We start from the raw sequence: 26,694 nt of genomic DNA on the forward strand, positions 1-26,694 counted from the left end.
AGAGTTTACTGCTGCTTTTTACATGTACAGCCCATACAGGCTCCCTGCTTACGACAGTGCAAAACTGTCAAATGCCCATAACACACCTGTTCTGCTTGACTTATACGTAATTATAGACAAGTGAAAGTACTGATTAATTAAATTTGTATTATATACAAATTTGGATGACTTTCCTACTAAATGAAATTCTGCTGGTTGCATCTGCTGCGTCATAACGGAGAGTGGAAGAACCAGAGAATGAATCTTCTGCCATCAGATGCTCCTTTCAGCCTGTGTGGGCTGCTAGTGAAGCACTCTTGTGACAGTGGGCTCAATGTAGCCTTGCTATTCTAGACAAGAATAAAATGTTTTCAGTGCCATTTGAGCTGTGGGTCATACAGTTATCTCAGAGCTGGAGGGGAAGGTTATTACCTGGAAGACATCATTCTCTGCTCTCATCAGATATTTAAGTCCCAGTTCTCTCTGGCACTTCCAGCATTATCATATGCAACTTTTTCATGTATTTATCTATTTTTATCTCCTTATCTTCCTCAGGCCTATGCTGTATGCTGTTGCCTGGTAATGAAGGCCCTTTGGAACCCTGTCCAAGGGACAGTGTGATGTGGTCAGGGACACACAGTGTTGACCCAGGAGCACATTTGTCAAACCGTGCTTTGGAGGCTGGGTTAAAGGGACTTGTCACCCTGACAGTGACCTCCTGATGCTGTGTATCTTTAGAGCATCTTCTAGCATTTCCCACAGATAAATTGTGCTAAAGAGAAAACATGGTGCCTTTTCTGCTATGTTACCCTCGTGAGGAAGAGCTTTATCTGTGTGACACCAAGGACACAGAATGGTCAGGAGGGACTCGAGTCTGTTCTCTCCTATGGGTCAGGGACACCATGCGTGCCACATCCTGGGATGCAGAGTCCTTCCCCATCCCCACAGAGCTGTGTGAGACAGACACCACAAAAAACCTCAAGCTCCAAAACCCTAAGTATTTATGGTGAACGGAGAACACACAACAGACATGTTTTTAAGAACTTGGCATTATTATACAATCAATATCATTATGCAGTCACTACGTCAGAATACTACAAATTACTATTAGTACAGTAATTTGATATTACACAGCTTTTATTTTTTTAAACTTATTTTTAGTTTTAATTACATGATTCTGTGTGTTCTCAGCACATTTATAAAATGGAAAAACTGATGCCTCGCAGCAGGTCCTCAGCAAGAGCAGCCATAAGCTTTAGATTTGTGTTTCAAACGGGCCCCACAGACACCAAAGCCGGGTCCGGGATTTACCCCACCCGAAGCTGTCCCAGATGCCCGACCCGGATCCCCCACAGCCGAGCCCCGATCCTCCATGGCCGAGCCCCGATCCTCCATGACCGCTCCCGCCCCTCTCCCCGCCCCGCCTCGCTTCGGCGCACGCGCCCGGGGGCGGCTCCCGGCGGCCGGAAGTGGCGCGCGCCGGGGGCGGTGCTGCGGCCCGCGTGGCGCGGGAATGGAGGGGCCGCTGGATAACCCGGCCGTGGGGCCGGGCGGGCAGCGAGAGGTGGTGGAGCAGTTGGAGGACCTGGCTGTGGAGCCGGGAGGGCAGCGGGAAGTGGTGGAGCAGCTGGAAAGCCTGGCTGTGGAGCCAGGCGGGCAGCGGGAGGTGGTGGAGCAGATGGAGAGCCTGGCCATGGTGCCGGGAGGGCAGCGAGAGGTGATGGAGCAGCTGGAGAACTCGGCCGTGGGACCAGGCGGGCAGCTGGGGAACTCGTCTTTGGGGCCCGGCGGGCAGCGGGAAGTGGTGGAGCAGATGGAGGACCTGGTCGTGGGGCCGGGAGGGCAGCGAGAGGTGATGGAACAGCTGGAGAACCTGGCCGTGGAGCCGGACAGGCAGCGGGAGAACCTGGGGCCTGGCGGGCAGCGGGAAGTGGTGGAGCATCTGGAGAACCCGGCTTTGGGGCCTGGCGGGCAGCGGGAAGTGGTGGAGCATCTGGAGAACCCGGCTTTGGGGCCGGGCGAGCAGCGGGAGGTGGTGGAGCATCTGGAGAACCCGGCCGTGGGGCCTGGCGGGCAGCGAGAGGTGGTGGAACAGCTGGATAACCCGGCCGTGGAGCCGGGCGAGCAGAGGGAAATGGTGGAGCAGCTGGAGAACCCAGCTTTGAGGCCGGGCGGGCAGCAGGAATTGGTGGAGGAGATGGAATGCCTGACCGTGGAGCCGGGCGAGCAGCGGGAAGTGGTGGAGCAGGTGGAGAACCCGGCCGTGGGGCCTGGCGGACAGCGAGAGGTGGTGGAGCAGCTGGAGAACCCGGCCGTGGAGGCGGGCGGGCAGCGGGCGGCCGAGCAGGAGATGCTGCAGAGCCCTGCGGAGGGCGGCGGGGAAGCCCAGACCCCTCTGCCCCCAGCCGCGGGACCGCGCCGCTTGCCGCCGCCCGCCTGGCCCCGCTCTCCCGCTGCCGCCGTGCCCTCGTCGGACTCGGACAGGTGGGTTCAGCCCCCGCGCTCCCCGCGGGTCGCCCCTTGCTGGCCCAGGCCTCGGGCGGCGGCGTGGGCCGCTATGGCTGTAGCTGAGCGCCCGGGAGCCCGGTGTGCCTGCCCGCTGCCTCCCCCCGCCCCGGTGTTTCACCCTCTGGAGCTTGCTCCTTCCCATCAAAGGTGTAGTTTTCAGTTACATTTTTGCCAGGAGTCTCTTAAATTAGGTCTCCAGAACAGTGCTGTAACGGTGTAGGAATTTAACGAAAGCATGAGTTTGGTGGTTGTGGCCTGGAGAGCATGGTCCTCATAGAATGCACCTGCGGGTCTTGGGGCAGGACACCCGCGGTGTTACTGGTGAAAAACCTCAATGTGGAGTCCTACAAGGTTGAGAGTCTGCACACCTCTGATGTTGGCATCTCAGTGGAAAAGCTCATCTCAAGTTTTGTTTTTTCTTTTTTAGTAGTTCCATCTTCTACTTACTGCATCTGTGCTTTGATGTTCAGTGTAGTTGGTGGAAGGTAACTGGTTAAATGTGGGCTCTGTTGCAGTGTTAGAAGTCTGCACACTTTGGTAGTTGCAGTAAGTCTTGCGTTTTCTTACTTGGCCGGTGCAGCAGGATGGCCTTGTGCTTCTTTTGACTAGAGGAGGCTGAAATGAAGTCTAAGAATCTCCTCTTAAAGGTACAAGGCTTCATTAACAATTAATTGATTCAAGTTTGACTTCAGAAGTACTTTTGTTGGTTCAAAGTTTTCCTCGAATATCATAGAAGTGACGGAGAGTGAAATTCCTGACTTTGAGGGGCATCACCTGTGTCTAGTGTTTTTTACTTACAAAATCTGTTGTGCTGATGAACCCTAAAGATGAAATTTTCATAACTTATCTGTCTTGCATGTATCTCAGTCTTTGTTTTGTTTTTTCTTTAGCTCCCTCCACTGAGCAGTCTTTTAGTCAGATTTTTTTTTTGTCTTCCTGCTAGATTGGTGTTGTTCCTGTCTGTACAGGAGAAGTCTGTATTGCACCTTTTCAAAACGTTTATTTGGAAAGGTGCTCTTATTTCTTGTTATTACTATTAGCATTTGTTGGAATAAAGAAAGGACCAATAAAAAGCCGTCTGTTTACTTGGGAATGAGACTGGTATTACAGGAATCTAGAATGGAGTGGGTTTTTTTTTCTTCAGGTAAGAAAGGTTATTTTGCAAAAGTTTGCTTATCTCAGTGTATTTTTTGTGTAAGGTTTGCGTTGTGTTTCTTCAGTTATGAGGCTCAATTGTTCCACATTGTTTTCTTCCACCAGCCCTTGAAGAACTTGAACTTTTGCTAAAATGAACATGTGTGGCATGAATAAGGATTGGTTTCTTACTGCACTCTTTACTTGAAATATTAAGAGTCTAGGACAATAAACATCTCTTACACATGTGACAGTGAGAAATACTGAATTACTCTGTGAATATTTACCGGGGGATTTGGACAGGATGTGAATTACGAAACTAATCCGTTTTATTTACAAAAATTCGATTTCCCCCCCCCCCCCTTCATTATGCAAGATGAATTGCTTGAAATAAATATTTTCTTAACTTTCACTCAGTGTTATGCTAATGTTGGGATTTTACAAGAGCGGTGACTGTGAGAAGGCAGTATTGTAACTCCCATGTTTGTTTTTTTATTCAGTGATTCAGATTCAGATAGTTCATCAAGTACACTCTTCTCTTCATCTTCATCTTCAGCAGTATCTGATGAAGATGATCATCCAAATGAGAAGGATAACAGATCTTACTGTCTTAGGACAAAGGATGAGTTGCCTATTGATGTAAGTACAGTGCGGTATTTTTTAAACCCTTTCCTACTAACCCAACTAAAAATTTATATTTTAAGTCAGTCCTCCTGTGTCAAGGTGGGGATAGAATCAGAATAGTAAAAGAGAAACTCCAAGGCTGAGCTAGACACAGTTTAGTAGGTAAAGCAAAAGCCACCCACACAAGCAAAGCAAACCCAGAAATTAATTTACCACTTTCCGTGGACAGGCAGGTGTTCTGCCATCCCCAGCAAAACTGGGCTCCATGTGTGACTGTTGCTTGGGCATACAAACACCATCGCTGGAAATGTCCCTCGTTCTCCTTTTCCACCCAGCTGTGTATGTTGAGCATGATGTTACATGGTGTGGGATGTTCCTTTGGTCTGTGCAAGTCACCTGTGCTGGCTGTGCCCCTCCCAACTCCATTTGCACCTCCTCACTGATGGGGTGGCATGAGAGGCAGAAAAGGCCTTGGCTCTGTGTAAGCCCTGCTCAGCAATAATAAAAACACCTCTATATTGTCAGCAATGTTTCTAGCACATATCACGAACACAACCCCGTAACAGCCACTGTGAAGAAAATTGACTTTTGTGCAATGAAACCCACCACAGTCAATAACATAGAAAGTAATGTTTTTTGGGTGTATGTATTAAGGAGTGGTAGTGGAGCTGTTTCATAAATCTCTTGCTTTGAAACAAGGATTGGCAGATAGTGTATATAGTGTGGCAGAAGGTATCGATTTGAGGTACAGGATCAGAATTTTACCTTCCTGCTTGTCTTTGGCCTTTGAATTCTCTTACAAAAATGACTCAGTTAAATCTTAGCAGTGAACTTGATTTAATGTTGGAAAAGTCACTGGCTGGTAGAAGGGTGTGGTGTTTGTATCTGAATTCATGTTTGCATTTAATTGTACATCATTTGGGAAAGTCTTGGCCTATTTGATCTCATTGCTCTCTAAGCCTTTGCCAAGCACTTTTGTTCAGAGTGAAGGTTATCAGGTGAGGTGTTGATAAACCAGGGTAATATTCTTCTGTTTGTGTGGGATTTTATTTCTAGTTGTGATCTTTAAAAGTGCAGTTCAGTCTAAGATCAGGGTGTTGAATTTGAAAATAATGCTTACCTCTAGTTTCCTTGTATTTCATTAAGTCTTTGCTGAATTCATAGCAGCATAGTATATACATAGAAATCTTAGTTCATGGGTAAATTGGAGGTAGATTATGAACTTCGTGTTAATTAGTCTTTGATAGTAGATTTTGATCCTTATATGGGCAAAAGCCTAGTTTGAATCTGGTGTAGTACTCATTTTTGTATCTGAAGTTTGGCTTTTTGTGTTCTCTCTGATGTCTAGTACCAAATGCAACTTTCAGCTAAAAATAGTTCTCTTTGTATAGGTTGTTGTGATGTTCACATCTTCTGTAATGATCCAAGTCATGATATAAATGGACAGACTCTGTTTTGTTAAATCAGATGATACACATCTGGTGTATTTTATGCTATATTGCCTCTTGCTGTGTATGTTTTTCTTCTACCATGCATTGAATATTGTTACAAGTAGTCTTATTTTTTGATTTCTGATTGTTTAATTATTGTGTTGTACATCGAGCTTGGATGTAATGCCTGTCAGTTGTTGGCTTTCTCCATTTTAATAAAACTGGCTTCTGCTGTAGTTGTGATGGAGATATATAGTGTCTCTGTAGGAGAGATTGCCTCAGAAGTGGTAGTCCCCCAAGATAAGTTCATTTAAGATGATTCTGAAAGAGGCAAATCAAACCAGATTTTTTAAAAATAAATCTTATAAATGCCAGGGGATTTTTCCAAACTGTCAAATTTCTGCAGTGACAGCGTGCTAAGTGCCTTTGTGTGATATTATATTCTAAACATTGACTTGATGTTTACAGAAATTACCTCCTGTTGAAGACTTATCAATAGTTCTTCCAGATAATGTTGAACTGAAGCTCTTTGGGACAGTTTCCAGTGTCATTGAGCAGCTAGGTAGGCAAGATATGTTTGCTTTGTTTTTAATTATTATAATTTCTGTATATCTCTGCATGAATTGTGTTCTTAGCTGTTCCTTCAAAGTGTCAGCCCTGCAGTGTCCTATTTCTGGGGGTAGCAGGTTACTGAATTGGAATTCGAACTAACAGATGACGTTTGTGTTGAATTACCTTTTTTTTAGCTTATACGTGTGTGTTTCTATGTGACTTCCCTGTTAAATTTCCTTAATTCAAACCCCCTTTTTTCTACTGTGTATTATGGTTTTTATATTGATACTGCCCACAGTTATTGTATTTACGTGTTTTAAGTAAATCTTCCAGTCGTAGGTGCTATTTTTGAATAATCCCTGAATATATAGGAGCTATATAACTTAAAGCACAGATGCAGTACAATGCAGTCCCCAGTGCTTCCTTGTTAATAGATGAGGACAGGAAAAAGATTTGTTTCTTCAACAGTGCAAGTTCATTTGTTTATTTATTTATATCGTTATTCATTCCACTTCTGGCACCTTGAGCAAATGAAAGCTGCCTATTGTCAGCAGTTAGAGGATGGTGTGACTAACATGATTTATAGATGGAGGGTAAGCTTAATGGGATTGAGATACAGAATGGATGTAGGTTGAACTGCAGGCATAGAGATTTAGGGATCTTTTCGGATCTGTGTGGGACCTCAGTATTTGATAAATGAAATGAAAGTTTTGCTGAAGCTCATATTACTAAAACGTCCACAGTATTTTGTATTTAAGCTATTTCAAGTGTTCATTCTGCTTGAACTGCATTCCAAGCAGTTTGCTTATGAAAATTAGAAATTAAGTTCAATTTTGAAGTTAAAGTATTTAGGCTGAATGTAATACAAAACTATGTAACTTTTGATACTAATTTTTCTTTTAAAAGGTTCCAGGTAATTCAGGCAATTCCTCTACATTATTTTATTGTAGTGAGATTTAATTTCATTCATTTACAGGAGGCTGGGAAGAGGGTGTGGAAGGTAGTAATCTGGTTCTTTTCCCCTTTACCCTTTCTTGCTTATTGATAATAATGGGGACTTCAAGAAGGCTGCCTTCAGCTAAAATGGTAGTTTGAAAACAAGTTTTAAAAACAAGTTGAATCATACTTGCTATTATTCTTACTTTTGGTTTAAAATGTGAAGGTATAAACAAAATTGTTTTAAAGACTGCAGTTTTGAAAACCGTCCTTAATTCTAATCCTCACTGGTGAGTATAATGTTTTCAAACACCATTTTACTGGTAGGTGAAGTCTTCAGGCTGCATCCTACTTTATGTAATGTACCTGTATGAGGTGTTGAATTAGATTTGTTGGTGAACATTAGAAAACAAGCTAATAATCATAATGAAATAAAATCATATGAATGGTGTAAATCCCTAGGACATCTGTGATTATTTTCTTGTTTTAACTACCTTGCTTTATGACTTTTCTTTCCCCACATTTTAGTTTCTTTTTCATTTCTTCTGAAAACAGGCATCAATTTCAGTTGATTTGTGGCTTAATTAGGGATGTCAGCTAATTGGGGATTTTTTTTTGATTTTTGAACTAAATTGATACCTCTGTGTACCAGGTTTGTGTCTAGTCTGAGAGCAGTTATTTCTCATTTGGAAGCCACCAATATTATTCTGACAAAACAGTCAGTATTTTTTTCTGTCCCTTTGATGTCCCTCAGAATCTCTGCTGTTCTCTGTAGCAAACTTCCAAGTTCATCAGTGTGCAGTGAGTGAGTGATACTTGTAAGTGGATGTTTCATCCTGTGAGGTACATTTGAGGCTAGAACAGTGTAGGTTCATGCTTGCTGTGCAGTAGCTAAAAGCAAAATGACAGTACTTTCTCTGAACTTCTACTCAGTGTATCAGAATTTAACAAAACTTGCGCTGTGTTTTGCTTCAAGGTACTTAAAGAGAAAAAATCCCTGTGTGGGTTGGGACCTGGAAAGTAAACAGCTTTGGTGTACATGAGAAACTTTCCCTGGGGCTGTACTTTGGGCCCTGCAAGAGCAGAAGCTGATAATTTAGGATGGGTTGGGGTAGGGGAAGTTGTAAGTCAAATAGGCTGGAGGTGGTAATGTTTCTCCTAAGTTTCATGGGACTGGTGCACTGTACATTTTCAGAGTATATTTTCCTCAGCCTACTGCAGGCTGGGAGCTACGTGTGGTGAATCAAATTGAGAACATTATCTGAGAGGTTTTGGTGTGTTGTTTTTCTGTATTTTGTGTAGGATTTTTTTTGTGTGGATGTTTGGGGAATTTTGTCTTTTATTTTTTTTGCTAAGGTATATTTCTCATGAGGTTTGAACAACACATTGGGTACTTCCACTGTATATTTTATCTTAAAGGTAGGCACAAAAGAAATCGTTTTCACAAATTCTTTTGAAATTCAGTGAACTGTTAAGCTGGTGGAATTGTCATTTCCTTGTTTGGCACGCTAAGTTCTTTGCAGATTGCAGTCCTAACTTTTAGTTTGGTGACATATTGATTGCTGAAAGTTCTTTTACGTAAGTTTAGCAGTGATGATCTCAAGCTTTTTTTGGAGTCTGAGTGACACTATATACTTGAGTGACTTTATTTGCTGATGGACAGTCATTGAGAAAGCTTAACTGAGGATTCTGTTGTTTTGCAGGTAAAGAAGTTCAGTCATCATTAGGCACAAATATTGTATGAGACTTCTATGGCATTAAATTGCAGAATGTCTAACAGATTGGGTGTATGCATTTATAAATGCCATCAGTTGCTACTGTGGCTGAACTGCCAGAAAGCTTTTGTGTTCTGGTGTGTTTCTTAGAACTCTCTCTCTTTACCCCAGAGAACAATAATTCTGTGAGCAATATAAGCATTGGAGAAGGGGTGTGTGATTCTAAGTACTTTTACACGTGTGCAAGAATATTTGGTTGCAGCTCTACAAACTGAAGTAGACGAGTAGTGGTGTGGTTTGTTAAGTTTTACTGCAGTTAGCTACATGCTGTTGAAACATCGAGTTCTAATTTATTTTTTTATTTCTGTTTTAGTAATAATTGAATCACTGAAAGGCCTACCTCCAGTAAATGAGGAAAGCATAATTTTTAAAGAAGATCGGCAAGCAGTAGGAAAGGTGGGTGTAAAAGAAAAACTTGTTATTCTAATATAAAATTGGAAGTATTCTTTAGTGCTCCAGAAAGTAGAGTTGAAGTCTACTAAATGAAAGATAATGCTTCCTTGATATATAGCTTTTCTTTGTGCCTTTGACTCTTAGTATATTCTGTTTTTTTAATCTCAAGAATTCCTAACCTGGAATTAATTGCATCCTTGCAGAATTACAGTATCTGGTGAGTTTCCAGTGTTTGAGAGGGCTTGTGGAGAGGAAGAGATAGTAAAAGAGCACACAGCCTGTTATTCCAAGACATCATACATCTGAAAACTGCCAGATAGGGGAGTGAAAAATGAGGAATGTTTTCTTCTATGCTGTGCTGTTCTGATTTAAGGCTAGCGAAGAATGTTTGCTGAGAGGGTTGTTGTACCGAATCTTCCGTTTTCTGTAGAAGGAAAGCCATCATCCACAATGGTTACTACTGAAATACCTCTAAATGCTAGATGTGAGTAGAGCAAACTTAGCCTGAATTGCAGATGTTCTGTAAAACATGGCAGAATTCTCAGCTCTCTATGGAATTGGGGAACATGCAGTAACTGTTGTAAAGGCATCTTGTTAAGATGAACTCGGAGGAAAAAATGATCAGGAGATTGTTCCAAGTGTTACGAGACTTGAAAGCGTAACAGACACAGAACAATAGAGATTTGACAAAAGGAAGGATTACTGAGGATGTGAGAATTTACTGTTCCACATCATAAAAAACAGTAGTTGGGGAAATACACTGCCAAACAAAATTTGGTAATAAAAAAAGTGTGAAAGGAACTTCTGTTTGATGCTGCATTTTGAAAATATATTGGACTTCTTAAATATCAGTCTACAATGAAATTAGCTACTACTAATCTACTTGTAGTTTACTTAAACGTTTTAATTTTATTTCTTTCAGATATTTGAGGTATTTGGTCCTGTTTCACATCCTTTTTATGTGATAAGATTTAACAGCTCTGAGCATATCAAAGAGAAAGGTATTAATGTGCAAGATAGCATGTATTTTGCTCCATCAGTAGAGGACTTCACCCAGTATATATTTGCAGAAAAACTAAAACAGTGAGTTGGATTTATTTTCTAATGTGGTTATAATTTTTTTTATATAGCTAAAAGTGTTGGATTAAAGTTGAGTCTTCAGTGAGAAACTCTATTACTAAGCTTAACACTTTATATTTCCTTGAGGTATTCTCAACTATGTTGTAAGAAGACTGTACTATTTTGCCTTTGAGAACAAAGAAGAGTAGCTGTAAACTGCAAGCCTTTAAAGTGCTGTAATTACTAAAGTTTAGCTTATTCTACTTAATATACTAAGCTTGCTTTCTTTTTGTGCTTCTGTTAACTAAAATAACAAAACCAGAAAAGTTCATTGATACTTTCTCCATACCCTCTGACACACATATTCATGAGTATAAAAGAGTTTTTCAAGATGAACTTTCCAGATTTTGTTGTTCTTTAGATTCCTGTATGGTTTCAGAACTGATAATAAACTTGCTTGTATTCTGAACAAGTTTTATTAATTTACTATTTTTATTTCATATTATAAGGCTGGAATTGAAACGTAATTATCAATAAATCTATTTCACAATTAGAGGATAACAATTCTAGATAAAAATTACCTTCTAAATTTGCAAGAAAGGAGGGATTTGACTGACAATGTAGTATGATGATCAGAAACTTTTCAGCCGTGTTTGTGTATCTCAGTCTGACTGAGGAAAATAGCATGTTTAAATAGGACTTAATGCCATTTAGAGGAACGTGTACTCAAAGATACAGACTAAAAAATAAAACATAATAAATGACAGCTAGATATTAATGTTCTAATTATTGATGAGCAATCATCTGAAATAACTGTAGGTTAGCTATCTTTTGTCATACAAGTGACTTAGTTTCTGTTTATTAGGATTAGTTCTTAGGAGTTGGTTAATTGTTTGCATTCATTACAGCTGTGCCAGTATTCATACTGAATAGTTCTTTTCTTTAGTCAGACCTGCAGGAGTCTTTTTTTTTAACTTCCTCATTTCTGTGCAAGCAACAAGCATATTTTCTTCCCTTCAGTGAGGACCAAAATAGATCACTTTCTTGCTCTGATGCTTGTTTGTTTTTCTGCAGCATTTTGATGCCAGCTGTCTTTGATTTGCGCTGTTAAACTTTGTTGCTTAGCACAGTAAAGTGCACAGACTCTAATCATCTGCTTGCTGCATCAATAACCGTGTGCTGTACTCAGCATCTGAGATGGGAGACTTGTGTTTTACTTTGTTTCATGCTTTGGAAATAGTTTGGGAAACCATTTTTCATTTGGTAGTACTTCATTGTCATAGGTGGTAAAAACCTGAAACCTGGGTAAGATACTTGAGACTTCCATGGCTTACCAGCACAGCTGAACAGTGCTTCAGACACTATTTCTTGTCTTGATTAGGATGAGTAGTGTGACTTAAATTGCAGTACACTAAAACAATAATTTATTTCTGGGTTTTGTCAGTCCAATTACTTAAGCTTGTGTGAAGCATTTGGTTTTATTGACTGAAGCTGCCTTTTCATGAAATAGAAATTCTTCATCCGTTTTTAATGAAAACTGATTTCTGAATTGTGCTGTGTGCTGTATGAAGACACTTCAATGTTATAAGAATGTGACATTAATAGTAGAAAAGTCAAGCTTTGGTCAGTGATCCACTAGAAGGCTTTTGCACCTTAGTAGATGGCAAGTTTGATTACCAATAATTTTTATTTTCTGCTTTTCTTAGTTTGACTGTGTGCAGACCAGATTGTATTACAGGCTTAAAGTTTCAAAACTGTGATGGTTCTTTGAAAAGGAAAGGAATCAAGATTAAGATCTGAAAGAAACACTGAGTTTGAAGCTTTTTCTGAAATCTGAAATGCAATCTGCTTGCATTGTACAAAGTTGCAGTGCTATGAATAAGCCTTACACTTCATAGCAAAATAAGTGAAAGTGTAGTGTAAAACTTTCTGAATGCAAAATAATTTGTTGCTAAAGATAGGCTTGTGTTGTATTGCCTGAAACCCAGTTCTAAAACAGCTCATGTATTTTCATGATTCCTCTGGATTACCTTTTGTTAGACTTCAAGGTCTTACAGTATATAACTTCACAAGTCAAAAGAATTACTATATTGTTCTTTGCAGAAAATATTAAATACCTTGGAGCATGAAAAGCAGTTTTTGTTTGCTGAAATGAGGAAGCCTGCTTTGGGACAGTGAAATAAGCTGCCTGACCTTGAATGGTTTAGAGTTTGCAGTCAGTGATGTTACATATTGCTGAATGACCGTAGGTCTTGGCAATTCCTGTGAGCTCTCTGCTATTTCTGGCAGGCAGGTGTTGCTCAAAAATAACAAGATGAAAGGAAGAAGCAGTTCAGTTCTTACTAATAAAATAACTTTTCTGCAGCTGAGAAATAGCTTGTACAGAGTCCTTATCTTCTTCACTGTAATGTCTTCTTCTAATTGAAGTTTAAAATACCTTCCTTGCCTTCCTTTTTACTCAGAATCTCAAAAGGACATATAGAGGTTGAACTTCAGTTTTATAGTTAGGGATTGAGGCACAAGGTACCTCCAGATGACTTGCCAGTACTCTCATGGGTGTGGCTAAGCGCCTCTGAAGTACGGCTGCTGATGCCGATGGTTATGTAGTTTTTTGTAGTTACTGCTACTTGATTGTTGCTGACTTGATGAATACATAAAAAAACTCTTGGTTATTACAGCAATGGCTGAAGGCATTTTACACTGAACACATAGATGATTTTAGCTGTGTGGTTCTATTTTTCAAGTAAAAATTTTCAGTATTGCACTGTTTTACGCAGTTTTTTTGCATAGATAAGGATTGTACCTTGATATTTCAGACCAAAACACATAAAATTTGAGAGCAGCATGGAAAAAACCTTCAACAGACTACTGACAATGTAATTTAAATATGTTTCACAAATTCTTTGCTCATCAAAGAAATTACTTGATCTTTAGTGAAGGACTTAGCAGTGGGTTAAATAAATTAGACTGATCCAAATTTATTTTGGTGCTTGTCAGGCAAGACAGTTGAGTTTTTGTGTCTTTAAATGTCTTTTGGCTTGCAATTTAATTTTATATTTACAAAAAATAAAAGGTGAAACCTAGTTATCTGGCTAACACTGTCTTAATAAGATTGTAAGCCATGCACTGAGGGTCTTTTGGTTCTGAATTTGCTGTAGTTATCCTGAAAGCCTGTGTCCCACTGAATGAGTTCATGTGTCCTACTGAATGAGTAGGTTCTTTTTAACTGAAGATACATGTTCTGAAACTAGGAGAATAAGAATTCTTGTGATTGTAGTCAACAGTTAGCATAAGAAAATTGCAGCAAACTACCTCAGTTCAGGTTTAAAGCAATGAAGGTTCAAAAGGATTTGTTTAGAGACTACTATTGACTAAAACTTTAGTGTTAGGGTGTTTGACTGAAATGTTCAGTCATCACTTGAAGTAGGAAGATTTTTCAAGAGTATTGAAGCCCTGAGTTGACCTATATGTTACTGTTTGCTTTTAAACAATATTAAAACCTAAGTAACGCTTTGAAAAGAGGAAATTCCTGTTCTGGGAGACCTGATACCTTATAGAAGGTGCTAGCCTTCCTTTATCTGGATTTTCTAATTTGTGTTTTGTGTTGTTTGTTTTTTTTCTTTCAGGGAAAAAGGTTCAGATGCATCTTGGAAGAATGACCAAGAACCACCACCTGAAGTAACTATAGAGGGTTTTTTTTTGTTTATTGTTTTTACACAAGTCATATGTGGAAAATAGTCTGTGCAGAGCAAATAATTAGTAAGGTTATCATTTTATGGAGGCAAGACTTGAATATACCTCTTCATTGAAAGAAAGGATCATGGACCTTGGAGAGGTCTCATAGTGAGTGGAGAGAGTACTACCTGTCTCTCTGCTTGGTTTTTGCAGTTGGCAAAAATGTGTATCTTCAGTTCCTCTAGTCCTTCAAGAACGTACTTGACAACCCAATTGTTTAACTTTGGGTAGCAGTGCTTTTACTTTCCCTAATAATTTTGCTTCTGCTAGGGAGTTTTTGTCCCTGCCATTCTTTCGCTGCAGCTTTGTCTTCAATTGGCCACAAGCAATTGTTCGTCTTTAAAGGCTTGCTGGTACTCTCTAAACTTACTACTTGGACATTTAAGGTGTCTGCTCTTCAAAATTATTTTGACATCTCTGTTGCATTCTTTAAACGGCTTACCCTACATTCTTTAAAAAGCTTACCCTACGGTTTGCTGTTATAAAATTCCATGAGAGAAGATGGGCTTCTTCCATAAAATGGCTGTCATACAGGGTCATGCAGAATTTGGAGCTCCTTGTGACTATTGACATCATTTGCTGTAGGATCTCTAAATAGTAATGACTTTCTGTCAGTGGTCCTTAACTCCACTCTAGCTATACATTTTTTGAGAATTCAATAAGAATCACAAGGCTAGTAGTTTTATTGAGTTGGTTTACATCACAACAGTTAAATCACTTTTCCTTGCAATTTCTACTTTAAACATATACAAAGTAGCTGAAATTCCTAGAAACCTTGTGTCTACCATATCTGTCTGCTTGTTGAATCTTCCAAATGCTTGCCTTTTTAGCATAATTCTGTGCTATGTAATATGTGCTTCTCACTCTATAATTAGGTAGGAAAGGTATATTTTGTGGGATTTGGGGTTTTTTTGGTAGGGGGTAATGGTGTTTGTTTGGTTTTGTTTCTCCAGTGTTCTAACTGATTTTTAGGATGGAATGGAATAGACTGTTTCAGTTGGAAGGAACCTACAAGCAGTCAGGGCTGACAAGGGCTGAAGCATAAGCTGAAGTGTGTTGTGAAAAGCATTGTCCAAATGCCTCTTAAATACTGGCAGGTTCAGGGTGTCAGCCACCTCTTTAAGAAGTCTCTTGGTGACTTGCAGTGTTTGACGACCCTCTCAGTAAAGAATTTCTTTGGTAATTCCCATCTGAACCTCCCTGGTACAGCTTTGGACCTTCCTATTACTGCATGCCAGGTAGAAGAGATCAGCACCTCTCTCTCCCCTTCCTCAGGAAGCTGTAGAGGGCAATGAGGTTGCCTCTCAGCCTCCTTACCACCAAATGAAGCAAGGCTGGGGTTCTTAGCTGCTCTTCATGCATGTGCCTTCCAGTGCTGTCACCAGCTTTGTTCCCTTCCTCTGGATGCAACCAAGAACTTTGACATTCTTGATGTGTGGGGCCTAGAACTGCAGACGCCACTCAGAGTGAGGCCCCCAAAGCTGAATGCAGTGGGACAGTCACCTCTGTTGGTTGTCTGCTCTTGCTGTTCTTGATGCACCCTAGGATGGGGTTTTACCCTCTGGGTTCCAGGGCACACCTTGCTGACCCACACTGAGCTGCTGCTGACCAGCACCCCCAGATCCCTCTTGGCAGGGCTGCTCTCCAGCCGCTCCTCTCCCAATTTAGACTTGAGCCTGGTGTTACTTCATCCTAGGTGTGCAGTATTTGGACTCATTAGATTTCATCCCATTAATCATTGCCCAGGGCCTCAATCCACCTAGATCCTTCTGCAAGGCTTCCTGTCCCTCAAGAGAGTTGGTGGCAGTTTGGTATCAGCAGACTTGCTCATGCATCTTCTAAATGGTGTATCCAGATCATAGATACGTACATTAAACAGAACTGGCCCTGGAGCTGAGCCCTGAGGAACTCTGCCCTTCAGGCAGTTATTCACCCATTGCACCATGAACCTGCTCATCCACCACTGGACAATTTGTCCAGAAGGATGCTGCTAGGGACAGTATTAAATTTTTCATTCACAGTCCTTATCCCAGGATGGTTGTTCTGGCTTGAAGGAGAGATGTTACGACATGATCTTTTCTGGGCTCAAAGATAGGTTTTGTAAGGATGTATCAGTCTGTCAACTTGGAATGTTGCTTTTTCCACAGTAGTGAGTAAGGATGATGCATTTTGAAATACAGTTTTTGTTTCCTGTAAATGAAACAGAGCTGTGCAGTGCTGACTTCTCTCAAAGAATGCTTGTCTGTCAGTCCTGACTGTAAATTGCCTTCCTTTCTTGTAGAGACATAATCTCAAAGAGAATCATAATCTGAGAATTACAAGTGTTGTATAAGAATTGCACTGTAGGTATGTTATCCGTAGAACTTTGAAAGACTATGCTTGGGACTTCTGGTTAGTCTTAACTTGCTTTTATTCAGCAGTGTTCTCGTGGTGATGATACCATATGGGCTTATTGGCTGATTTTGAGCTCTTCTGTTTTTCAGTCATGTTTTAAAAGCTGTTCAGGAGATAAGATTGTAGATATGTAATTTGAGTTTGTAGGAACCAGTGAAATTTTATTGGCCAAGTACAGTCAGTCAAATCTGCAGATACAGATTCATTGCCTTTTCCAAAGTTTTTTTTTTTTTCTTAAAGATTTTTCTTAATTTAAACTTGTTGTACCTCACTATAGGAAGGAACAAAGGAAGCTTGAAAAAAGTCAGTGATGACAAGGGTGGGCACTCTTCTGACTATGTGCTCTGTTTGGGAAAAAACCCACATCTAACATCTTGTAATCCTCAATTAGAATAATCTGTGATTAGTTCTAGCAGTTACAGTTTATACCATGCTATTCCAAGCTGTGACAGTTGATTAGCTGATAGAAAGTAGCTTTTTCTGTGAAGGTAATAGCTGCTGATAGGGTACAGATCAAATTTTATGCTATTGATGCTTGAAATTGTCTCTTAGGGGCAGACCCTTTTACAGACCTCAGATTGCAGCCAGCAATCTGATTTCTTGCCAGCTCCTGTAGTAAGCTGTGTGCAATTGTTGGAGTTACTTCTTTTTGTGATAGTGTGAAGCTTCATTTTTGTATGAATGTTAAATTAATCCATGGTAGGCTTTTCTGACTTGCTACTTTTAGTTATATGGTAAACATTCTTTTTTGGCAGGCTCTTAACTAGCCCAGTTTATTTGTAGAGTCACTTATACAATCTCCTAGATTTGTCTTTGGGGTCAGAGGATGACAAAACGTGGTCTGTATGCTGTAAGGCTAGCAGCAGCAGATAAGCACAGTTTTTCTGTGGGGTGATTTCTGTGGCATGTTACATGGAAATTAGGTAGCAGTAAAAGGTGTTCATTATTTGCTCAAATAATTTGAGCATGATTTGTTGAAATTGCTGTTCATTATTTCTGCACTACTGGAGTATGGTGTACTGAAGTTCTTAGAAAAAACAGGAGTTAGTGAAAGATTTTACTTCATGGTATACATCATCTTGCTGTAGTTCTTCCAGCTTTTTTGAATATGTCATCTAGTTACATAGTAGAAGAAATCATTGTATTCAAAATTAACTTTTATGAGGCTTTTTAAGCATTGTTTTGGTGCAGTGTTTTTGAGATCCGTGCTCTGTGTATGTGATAGATGGAAGTAAGCAGCATAGCCCCTACTTTCAGAACTGGGAAGGGGGGTTAGGAACAAATCTTACCTCTTTTAAGTTGTAAGAGTGAGCTGTTTTTCAGGGGACTAATTCATGCTGACAGATTTCTTCCCTGTCCCTGATAACTTTTCCTCAGTCATGTAAGTTAGGATTCAAAAGGCAGTAAAATCTTGTGTAACAAGAAGAAAACGTTGCAGGGGCATTGAATCTGTTGTAAATGACAACATTCCTCAAAGCTGAAAATATCTTTGGAATAGCATTGCTATTTGAAATTCAACAGGAAATGTTATTAAATATGCTGCAGAAAATTCCAGTGTAGTGACAGTTTTAGAGTAGAGATTTTTTAAGGTAGTTTTAATGCTGAATTGTGTATTACTTGCCAAAGTAATTTTTATTTATTTTAAAAATTCATTTTTTAATTCATTTTATCTGCAGTTAGTCTTTGAAAGCTTTTTCCTGGCAGCTTCTTTTCAGCCAGCTCCTTTTCTTTTCTTACTAACATCTAGGAAGTCAAACATTTGTGTTCAGCCCTGGAATGTTGCTCTTTTCAGGAAAATTAGAAAGGATAACTGAGTCATGCATCGATTGTGTTATGATTAATTTTTGGAGTGTTAACTTTTTTCTTGTGCTGAGAAGCTAGCTGATTGTTTTTTTACTAGGTTTTGGATTTCAGTGATGATGAAGAAGAAAGAGAGGCAAAACAGAAGAAAAAGAAACCTCAAAGTCAAGGAAGGAAGAAAGTCCGATCAGAAACACTTCCACCAAGTGAGTGAATGCTTTTGTCTGTTAATCTAAGTTTGGAGTACCCATTTATAACTATCTTAGTGATTGAGTTTTTCTACAGTTAACCGTTTCTATACTTTTTAAACTTACATTTGAGTTTGTGGCTACATTCCATGTTTATTATTTTAGAACTAAAATTAAGTTTTATTCTGTTGAAATGGAAGCCCTGTGGAAGTGCTATAGCAGCAGAGCAAATGTCAGGGGAAAGTGAAGGGCTCTTAAAACAGTGTTGGTTGACACACAGTGAGGGTTCTGATCAGATGCCACCATTTGGTTGGGGTTCAGCTAAAGCCTTTGAGTGCTGGGAGAGGACAGAGGAAGGCCGTGTGCAGTTTTTGGAAGTCCACTTCTTTGCAGTCAAGGGAGGAGATACAGGTCTTGGATGGAGAATTTACTCCTCTGTGTAAAAGGAAGCTCTTCCTCACCCATGACATACAGATACTCTTCTAAATAACTCTTACTTTTGTAGCCTGCTGGGAACCTTTCTGTTTACCTAATGCAGTCATTAGATGAACAAAGCTGTGTATAGATTTTCATTATATGAATAGCCTTCTTTACTCTCTTTTCTCCTGCTGCTGTTGTATCTGTTCCAGGTGCATGCTTGCAGCTGTGCTCTGTTAACCATAATCAAATTTTCTCATCTCTCATATCTCTCCTGACAAAACTTTGTTTTTTTTTTGATTGCCATTTTGGTTGAATAATTCATATTGCATTCCTCTTTTTCTGTTTTTACTGGTCTGCTTTGGGTGCATGCTTTTTATACTTCTCCCTTTAAATACAACTCTCATCCCTTACCCTCTTCTACTGCTTGCTTACCAGATTGCTTCAGCTATCTGCAGCATGGTGCTTCCCCAATTGAATTTCTCAGACAGACTCCTGTGACTTTGCTGCTATTCCTTTGTAAAGCTAATATGCATTGTGCCCTGCTGAAACCCTTTTCTCTTGATCTGGGAGATCAGTAGCTGTCCTTTAATACTTTTTGTGCAGTACAGTCCTCCCTTGTATCAATCAAATAAAGCCACAATCTTTCTTGGGCTGGCTTTTGCCCTATGGTTTTGACAGGGTTTTTTTTCCTTAAGAGATGGATGTGAATTGTGCTGCACTTTCTCTTCATTACTGATGGTTATTTTTTCTGTTAATCCAGCGTATATGTGTTTTCCACCACATCCTTGGTCTGCCAGTTTACTGCAGACCTGCCTTTGCCTAGGGCTTGCTGAGGCTGTTACTGGATGTTACTGTTCCTATGGCTGTTCCATAACTGAGGACATAGCAGGAGGAACTGCTGCACTCTGTAAAGGAAGACAGGTTTTGATTTGCTGTGGGTTTTTTGTAGATGATATGGCACAGATTGAAGTTGCGTGCAACTTGTTTTGGCTATAGAATTCAACAGCAAAGATATGTCACAAATTGAGGCACAAAGTTGGTCTCAGATGAAGACTTACATGAGTGTATTGAAATTGTCTCTTGTTAGAGTATTTGATGAAAGAACAAAAATACTTATTCAAGTACTTTACTTCACTGCTTCCAAGAGGCCTGCTTGTACAAAAGGAATCTTAGCTCCTAATCCCCCATGAAAATGAGTAGAAGTTCTGGTATCCAACTACCTTTCTGGACTTAAAAACATTTTCACCTTGGAAAAGCTATGTAGTCTAGTGCCAAGGGTGAGGTTCACACAGGTTTTTAAATTTCAGTGATTTTATGTAGTGTTATATTCCTTATTGCTCCCAGCCATAGAATCCTTTTGAGGGCTTAAGTTCTGCAGCTTTTTAAATACCTCAACAGCTCTTTGGAGCAGTTTTAGTATTTCAGTGCTTTTCATTTTATAGTCCTGATCCCATTAAAATTTCTCTGATATTTATATAAAGGGGCAGTATATTTGTTATGAACATTAAATGTATGCTTAGAGTGAGTTGTACAAGAAATAATTTGTCTTAGAGAGATGAATGCTGAAAGCTAATTGGCTAGAGGTAGAGATTGTGGTTTTTCTGATAGAGTGAGTTAATTTTCATAATGTGAGCTTGAATAATTTCTTGTGTCTTGTGTCTATGCTGAAATACCAAATTGGGACTGAAAGCTGGATACCCCTTCAGTGTAATGCAGTGTTGATTTATCTTTAGTTTTAAAATGTGTTGTTGTAAAATACTGTTTTAAAAGCTTCCAAAATACTCAAAATTTGTGTGTTCCTGAGATCCATTTATACAAATGGAAAGTCTGGAGGGAAAGATGAAATTTCTTTTTTAAAGACTGAGTTTGCAACTCTCAGGATCATCCTTTTGATATTACTTCTATCAATCAAGATTAGTTACTAAAAAGTAGATTTGCTGTGTTATTTTATTCTTCATGTATTAGTTGCCAGTATTACTTGTTGATAAAATTACTTTACAAATTTCATTGACTTTGCTTGAAAGATTTGTGAAAACTAAACCTGATCTTTCCAAAAATGTTACAGCTGTGTGTGTGAGGGTTCTTATATTTGTTTCTTCTTTAGGTGAGAATAGAGAACTTCATCACTCAGTGCAACAGCCTTCTTCAAGTTACTCAAGGGGATACCGTGGCAGAGGGTTCTCCAGGGATCTGTTTTCTCCTCCGTCAGGCCCTCGAGGGTTTTTCAGACCGCAAGTAAGACCACCACCGCTGTACTTTTCAGACTGGAGGATGCACCAGGAACCACCAGTGTTCCCACAACCTCACAGAAGAGAAAATCCAGTGATGCAACAGTATGGCTTTCCTCCTCCAGATTTTGGTTACGCCAGTGATTGGCATCAATTCCCCCCTCCGCCTTCAAATATGAATATGATGTGGACAGGCCCAAACATGTACAATTCATCCTACTCATTTCTGCCACCACCGCCGCCACCACCACCGCCACCTCCTCCTCCAGACAGCCATCCTCCTCAGTTCAGGCCTTCCTGAGGTTCCATATGGGTCCATGTAGAACATTGCAGTTTATAGGGAGAAAGAACAGCCTGCAGGACTGCATTCCCTTATTCTGGAGATGCTTTTTCTACCGCAGCGGTAGAACAAATGCACAGTTCTGTGCTCTGTGGGGCATCTGTAGGAAATTATTTTTTTCTATGTATGTTTTCTGTATCCAAAAAGAAATTTATATGATATAAGTAACTGAATATTGAATAATAGTTTATTTTTATATCTGCTACTTTAAGATGATAAATAAAAGCCTTTTGGAGATTGGTATGTAGTGATGGAAATCTCTTTTGTAATAAGTGTAAGAGTTTATATAACTACTGTTAAGTAGTGATGAGGGTATCTCACATAGACACTATTATATTTTTAGAATGATGGTGTATTGCTGTGCTAAAACTTTTTTCTCAATTTCTGCAAATTTGAAACCTACATGGGAACTGAAAATCTGACATCTAAATTTTGAGGTAGGTTTTTTCCTATATATAAGGCATAAACCACTACCCAGCTTTCAAAACTTTACTGATTTCATATTAACTAAAAGACTGTGTCTGGATGGTTCTTTTTAAAAAATGTCTAGAGTACCTAGATCTGACTTTGGACCAGTGGCTGAATTGCTGTGTTGCATTCAGTGTTCTCCAGTGGTTGTGGAAGATCAGCCTATTCATGGGATGCTTTGGATTTCGTTTAGAATATAAAATCAGCATGATTTCTCTAGCTTGGCTCTAGCTTCTCTAGCTCCTAATGCAGAGATGCTCGTAAATACCTACTAGAGTGTGCAGTCAGCCTTTCTAGGAAGAAGTCATCAGGTCTGTTGGAGAGAAAGCCATTTCAGAACTCTCTTGTTTAAATTTGTAAGTGCAGATGGCACTAGATTGCTGTTTGATTACAGTCTTAGCTGTCTCTTCTGAAATTATGAGGTTCATCAATTTTCCCATCTTGTTTCTGGGAGGGAGGTGAAGTTACCAACCAAGGATCACTTGTCCTCCACCTGTCCAAAGAGCTGGTCTCCCAATTGCAGTTCCCTAGTTTCTATGGAAGTGACTCTGCCCGACTAGGAGGGATGACCTTACAAGGCATCAATACTTTTTAAACAGGAGGAAAAAGTACTTGTGGAACAGTCATCTTAAGGATTAGTTTTCAACTGAAGTCATTGCTAGTTGTGATGATTTTTGAATGTTTACCAGTACAGTCACCTTGAACTGATAAAAGTCTGCAGTATGTATTTCTATTCTCAGATTTGTTTTGACCTGATTGCTTTAAATATGTAAAGTCTGAGTAAGCTGTGCAGGTGTTGTTTAGACTTTAATTCCTAATAGCTTTAAGAATGAAGCAAAATTTTAATGCAGAGTGGAAGGGACCACCTTGTCCAAGATGGTGCAACTCAGAACTAGAATTTAATTTCAGACTTGAAAGTTTGCTATAATATCTTTAAGTAACAATATTCTTTGATATATCTAGAACTACAGTTTCATGGGTGTGCAGCTGAGAAGGTTATATAGGTGTCAGTTTATGGCAAGCTAAGGTTAAGGTAGTCTATGGTGGCAACAAATAGTTTCAGAAGAGCAGCATTCCAGACATTCGTGTTTAACTTGGCTCTTGCAGATAATTTTTTGTAGTAAAAAGAATGCCCAGTTCTAGTTCATTGTAAATGTTTCAGGGGAAAGGAGAAGGGGCTGCATTTCTGGCTATTTCATCACTAACCTGGATATAACCATTCTCACTGATAAGGGATGGTACAATGATAGAGATGTTACAAGTGAAATATTAAACAAAAAAGCATTTTCAAGTCAATTATGTAGTAAAGAGAAAGAAACTGTCAACATCACACTTGGACTTGGGATGCCAATGGCTTGCTGTATGTCCCTGACATAGACATCATCAGCCTCAAGATCCAAAGGGGCAGTTGAAGAGTTAACACCACGAACAGGAGTGAGGTACTAGGAAGTGCAGGTACAACAGTCTTAACTACTACTACTAGTGCAACTGGTGGATTTTTATGTATAGCAGTGTTCACCTTTTCCTGCAATAATTAGATCTGTACTAATAATTCTTTGATTAGGCTGCTAAGATTTCTCTTAAATGAAGATGCATTCTCCTTCCCCATAACAATATTTTTGCACGTGGCAAAGCCCAGTATGAAGCTGGGTTATAGAATGTAGTTTGACAAATATGCTGCATTTTACTAATTCTTGGTTGTTAACTCCAATGCTGTTTTTGTGTGCACTTGCCTGATTGCTAGGCTTTGGGCTGTGATTGGTCAAATGTAAGTATTTTCTAGTAGAGAAAGTAGAGGAAATAATATTTTCTAGTAGTTGAAAATCTCTCTATTTCTGATTCCTGTTGTCTTCACATTGGCCCTGGAAAGCTAAAATAGAACTCTGTCGCTTCTGTAATATTTTTAGTTATTCCCCTTTTTACGGGAATTTCTTCATGGACTGCTTTCCAGAGAAAGCTTAAGGCATGGGATGGAGGGGAGAGACTCAAGGAAAAGGAGAGGCTTAGGGGAAGATTAGCCATGATTTTTCAAAGGGTTGAGTTTTACAAATAGGAGTATGGATGCAGTAAACTATTGGACTGTATAAATTACTGTGACTTATAACATGGGAAGTGGGGAATGTAATTGCACATTTGACAGCATTTCTCTTTATAAACAAAATGGTACTTTTGCTGGTCTTTTAATTTAGACAAGAGTCAGCAGCAGGAAGGGGATGGGCTTATCTTGGAGGTGAACAGCAAAAGGACAAACAGATTTCTTAGAGAAAAACTCTGACAAGTGGTGTGGGAAGCAGCAAAGCCCATGCTGCCATAGATTACTTGGAGAGTTGGTGGACTCTCCAGTCTTTGAGGTATTTAGAATTTGACTTTGGACAGTGGCCTGTGGGATGTAATGTCCAAAGTGGAGAGGTGGACCAGGTGGTCTGTGAAATCCATCCCAGCCCAAACTAATCTTTTCATTACTATCATTGTTCTGGAGTTCTGTTTTCTCACCAGAGATTTTTTTGTCTCTAGATGCTAAGAGACATGAATAGCAGAGCCTGAATTACTGGTTTTTGGGAAGCCTAGCTTTTCATTTATGCTCTTGTATTCTTTCATTGTACCTCAGATTTTTATAAACAAAATCATCATGCTGTTCTAAAAGTTGGACTTGCTGCAGAAAATAATGAGTGCTTCCATTTCACTGGATGTAAGATGAATTGAAGAATTGTTCCTTTATTAGTTGTTTGGAAACTAATGCTAATGAGAGTCTTAGTTGCTGTCATTTTCCCTTAGGGAGTAAAGTAAAGCATTTTGTATTGTACAAGTTGTTTTGAGAATTTTATCAAGGAATACCTTGATAAAAAAATATACCAAATTATATATATTTTTAAATGCAACAACAAAAAAAACCCTGAGAATTATTTTTAACAAATGTTCTCTAAAGTCGGGATTTTTGCCTTGGGTAAGACCTTTTTTATAATGCAAAGCACTCATGCCAGGATACATATTAATAACATGCAGATGAAAATAAGAAATAAGCAGGTTTTTTTGTAGGTTATGTTTAGATGTTTCCAGGTTCCATTTTCTATTTCTTTTGAACTCAAAGGTATACTCAGTTATTCTTGCCTAGTGAATTTAGTGATGCATGTAATCTGATTTAGAGGATTGATGAATCTGCACAAAACAGTTGGTAATAAATTTGTTATGATGACAGGTGAAAAAATAGAAAACACTGTCAATAATGACAAGGCTTTTACAGAACAGTTTACCTGTCAAGGCAAATACATAATCTGGAAAGCATCAATAATGATCTTTCTTTATCTCAATCACTATATGGCTTATTCAGTTATTGAATGTGGGATAGCCTTCACTTGCCATAAATGAAATCTGTTGGAGCTATGGAAGAATAATATTGTTGATTTTCCTGTGAATCTGATGCTCTGCATTTTTTAGGCAATGTTTTGTGAAAATGCTTTATTAGGATTTGCTGTTTGGCTGCTGAGGTTTGAAATGGATGGAAATTACGAATCACAGAATGGTTTGGATTGGAAGGGGTTACTGAAGACCATCTGGGTCCAGCTCTTCTGCAGTGGGCAGGGACACCTTCCAATAGATGACAGCCCTGTCCAGTCTGGCTTTGCTTAGTGCACAGTGCTTGCTATTTATTAGCAGAAAGCCAGCCAGTTACACAGAGGGACAGGAGTGAGCAGCTGTCCCACACTCCAGCTTTGAACTTGGACACGGAATCTTCTCTCTGGCTCTTCTGTGCCCACCTGAGTAGTTGCAAGTACATGGGCGGAAAATAACTTGCTCTGCAAAAGGCTGAAAATACTGTGGGATAAATTATAGTTATGAAGTGTTTTAAGTTTGCTTATATTGAGTCTCAAAGACTATAGTTTGCATTCTAAGCAGGAAGATTTCACTCTGAGTTTCCCGCTGTGGGAAGTAGGAAACAAAAACCTAGAAACTTCTTAATCGCCAGAATGAAGCTGCTGCCTGATACCGGAACTAGTTATGAAGGTCTGTCTTTTGGAAGAAGTGGTACAGCTAATTTTTTTTTAAAGAGAAGAAATATGCTACCTATATCTGTTTAATACTCTTTACTCAGTTTTTAGTATGTACATTAGGTGGTCTCAAATCTGTTTTGTGAGAATTGCATGTGAAACCTGCAAAAAACCAAAAGTATTTTCTTCAATGTAGACCCAGGAAAAGAGTATGTTCTGTGACATTCCAATTGACTCCTTTATGTAAATGTTTAACCTCAGGGAGGCTTTCAATTTGCAATTGAAAATTATACCTAGACTGTAAAGAGTTGTTAAACCTGTCTACCGGATCTTCACACTCTCAATTGCACCTTTCCTGGGCTGTCCTGGGTAACAATATGCCCCTTTATATAGAAGAAAATCTTTATTAAATGACATTTTTGTGAGCACTTTTCTGTGTTTAGCTTCTTGGTTATACTTTTCACTGTGATGTGTTTAATTCATAGTTTTACATTTATTTATGATACCCTGCAGTCTCCACAGCTTTGCTTTGCCACGCCACATAGTGATGCACTTGATCTTTGGTCTTGGTAAATGCTTTCTGCAGTGATGAGAACAGAGGGATGTATTTTTTCCTACTTTTTGACACTCTGCAACACTCCTCTCTGTCACTATTATATCCAAAAGAAGTACAGTACCATGTGCATTGATAACTCTGTTTTTGGTTAGTGCATGTTTGGTGTTCTCCTTGCAATGTATCCCATAT

The 26,694-nt window shown here is 39.5% G+C and overlaps 1 protein-coding gene across 2 annotated transcripts; it reads left to right on the top strand.

Moving 5' to 3' along the window:
* Positions 1-1,450: 1,450 nt before the first annotated feature.
* NAF1 (nuclear assembly factor 1 ribonucleoprotein) lies at positions 1,451-21,738 on the top strand. Of its 2 annotated transcripts, XM_030948105.1 has the most exons (9): positions 1,451-1,912; positions 1,964-2,463; positions 4,122-4,260; positions 6,144-6,237; positions 9,252-9,334; positions 10,254-10,414; positions 14,017-14,068; positions 18,420-18,525; positions 21,032-21,738. In XM_030948105.1, exons 1-9 carry the CDS (start codon positions 1,493-1,495, stop codon positions 21,454-21,456), a joined length of 1,980 nt encoding a protein of 659 aa, XP_030803965.1. In that variant the 5' UTR covers positions 1,451-1,492; the 3' UTR covers positions 21,457-21,738. The 2 variants fall into 2 exon arrangements, with proteins under 2 accessions (XP_030803965.1, XP_030803964.1); XM_030948104.1 differs by having other exon boundaries at positions 1,451-2,463.
* The last annotated feature ends 4,956 nt before the right edge of the window (positions 21,739-26,694 follow it).

This window comes from Camarhynchus parvulus, chromosome 4 (genome assembly GCF_901933205.1).
Source record: "Camarhynchus parvulus chromosome 4, STF_HiC, whole genome shotgun sequence".
Taxonomy (NCBI): Eukaryota; Metazoa; Chordata; class Aves; order Passeriformes; family Thraupidae; genus Camarhynchus; species Camarhynchus parvulus.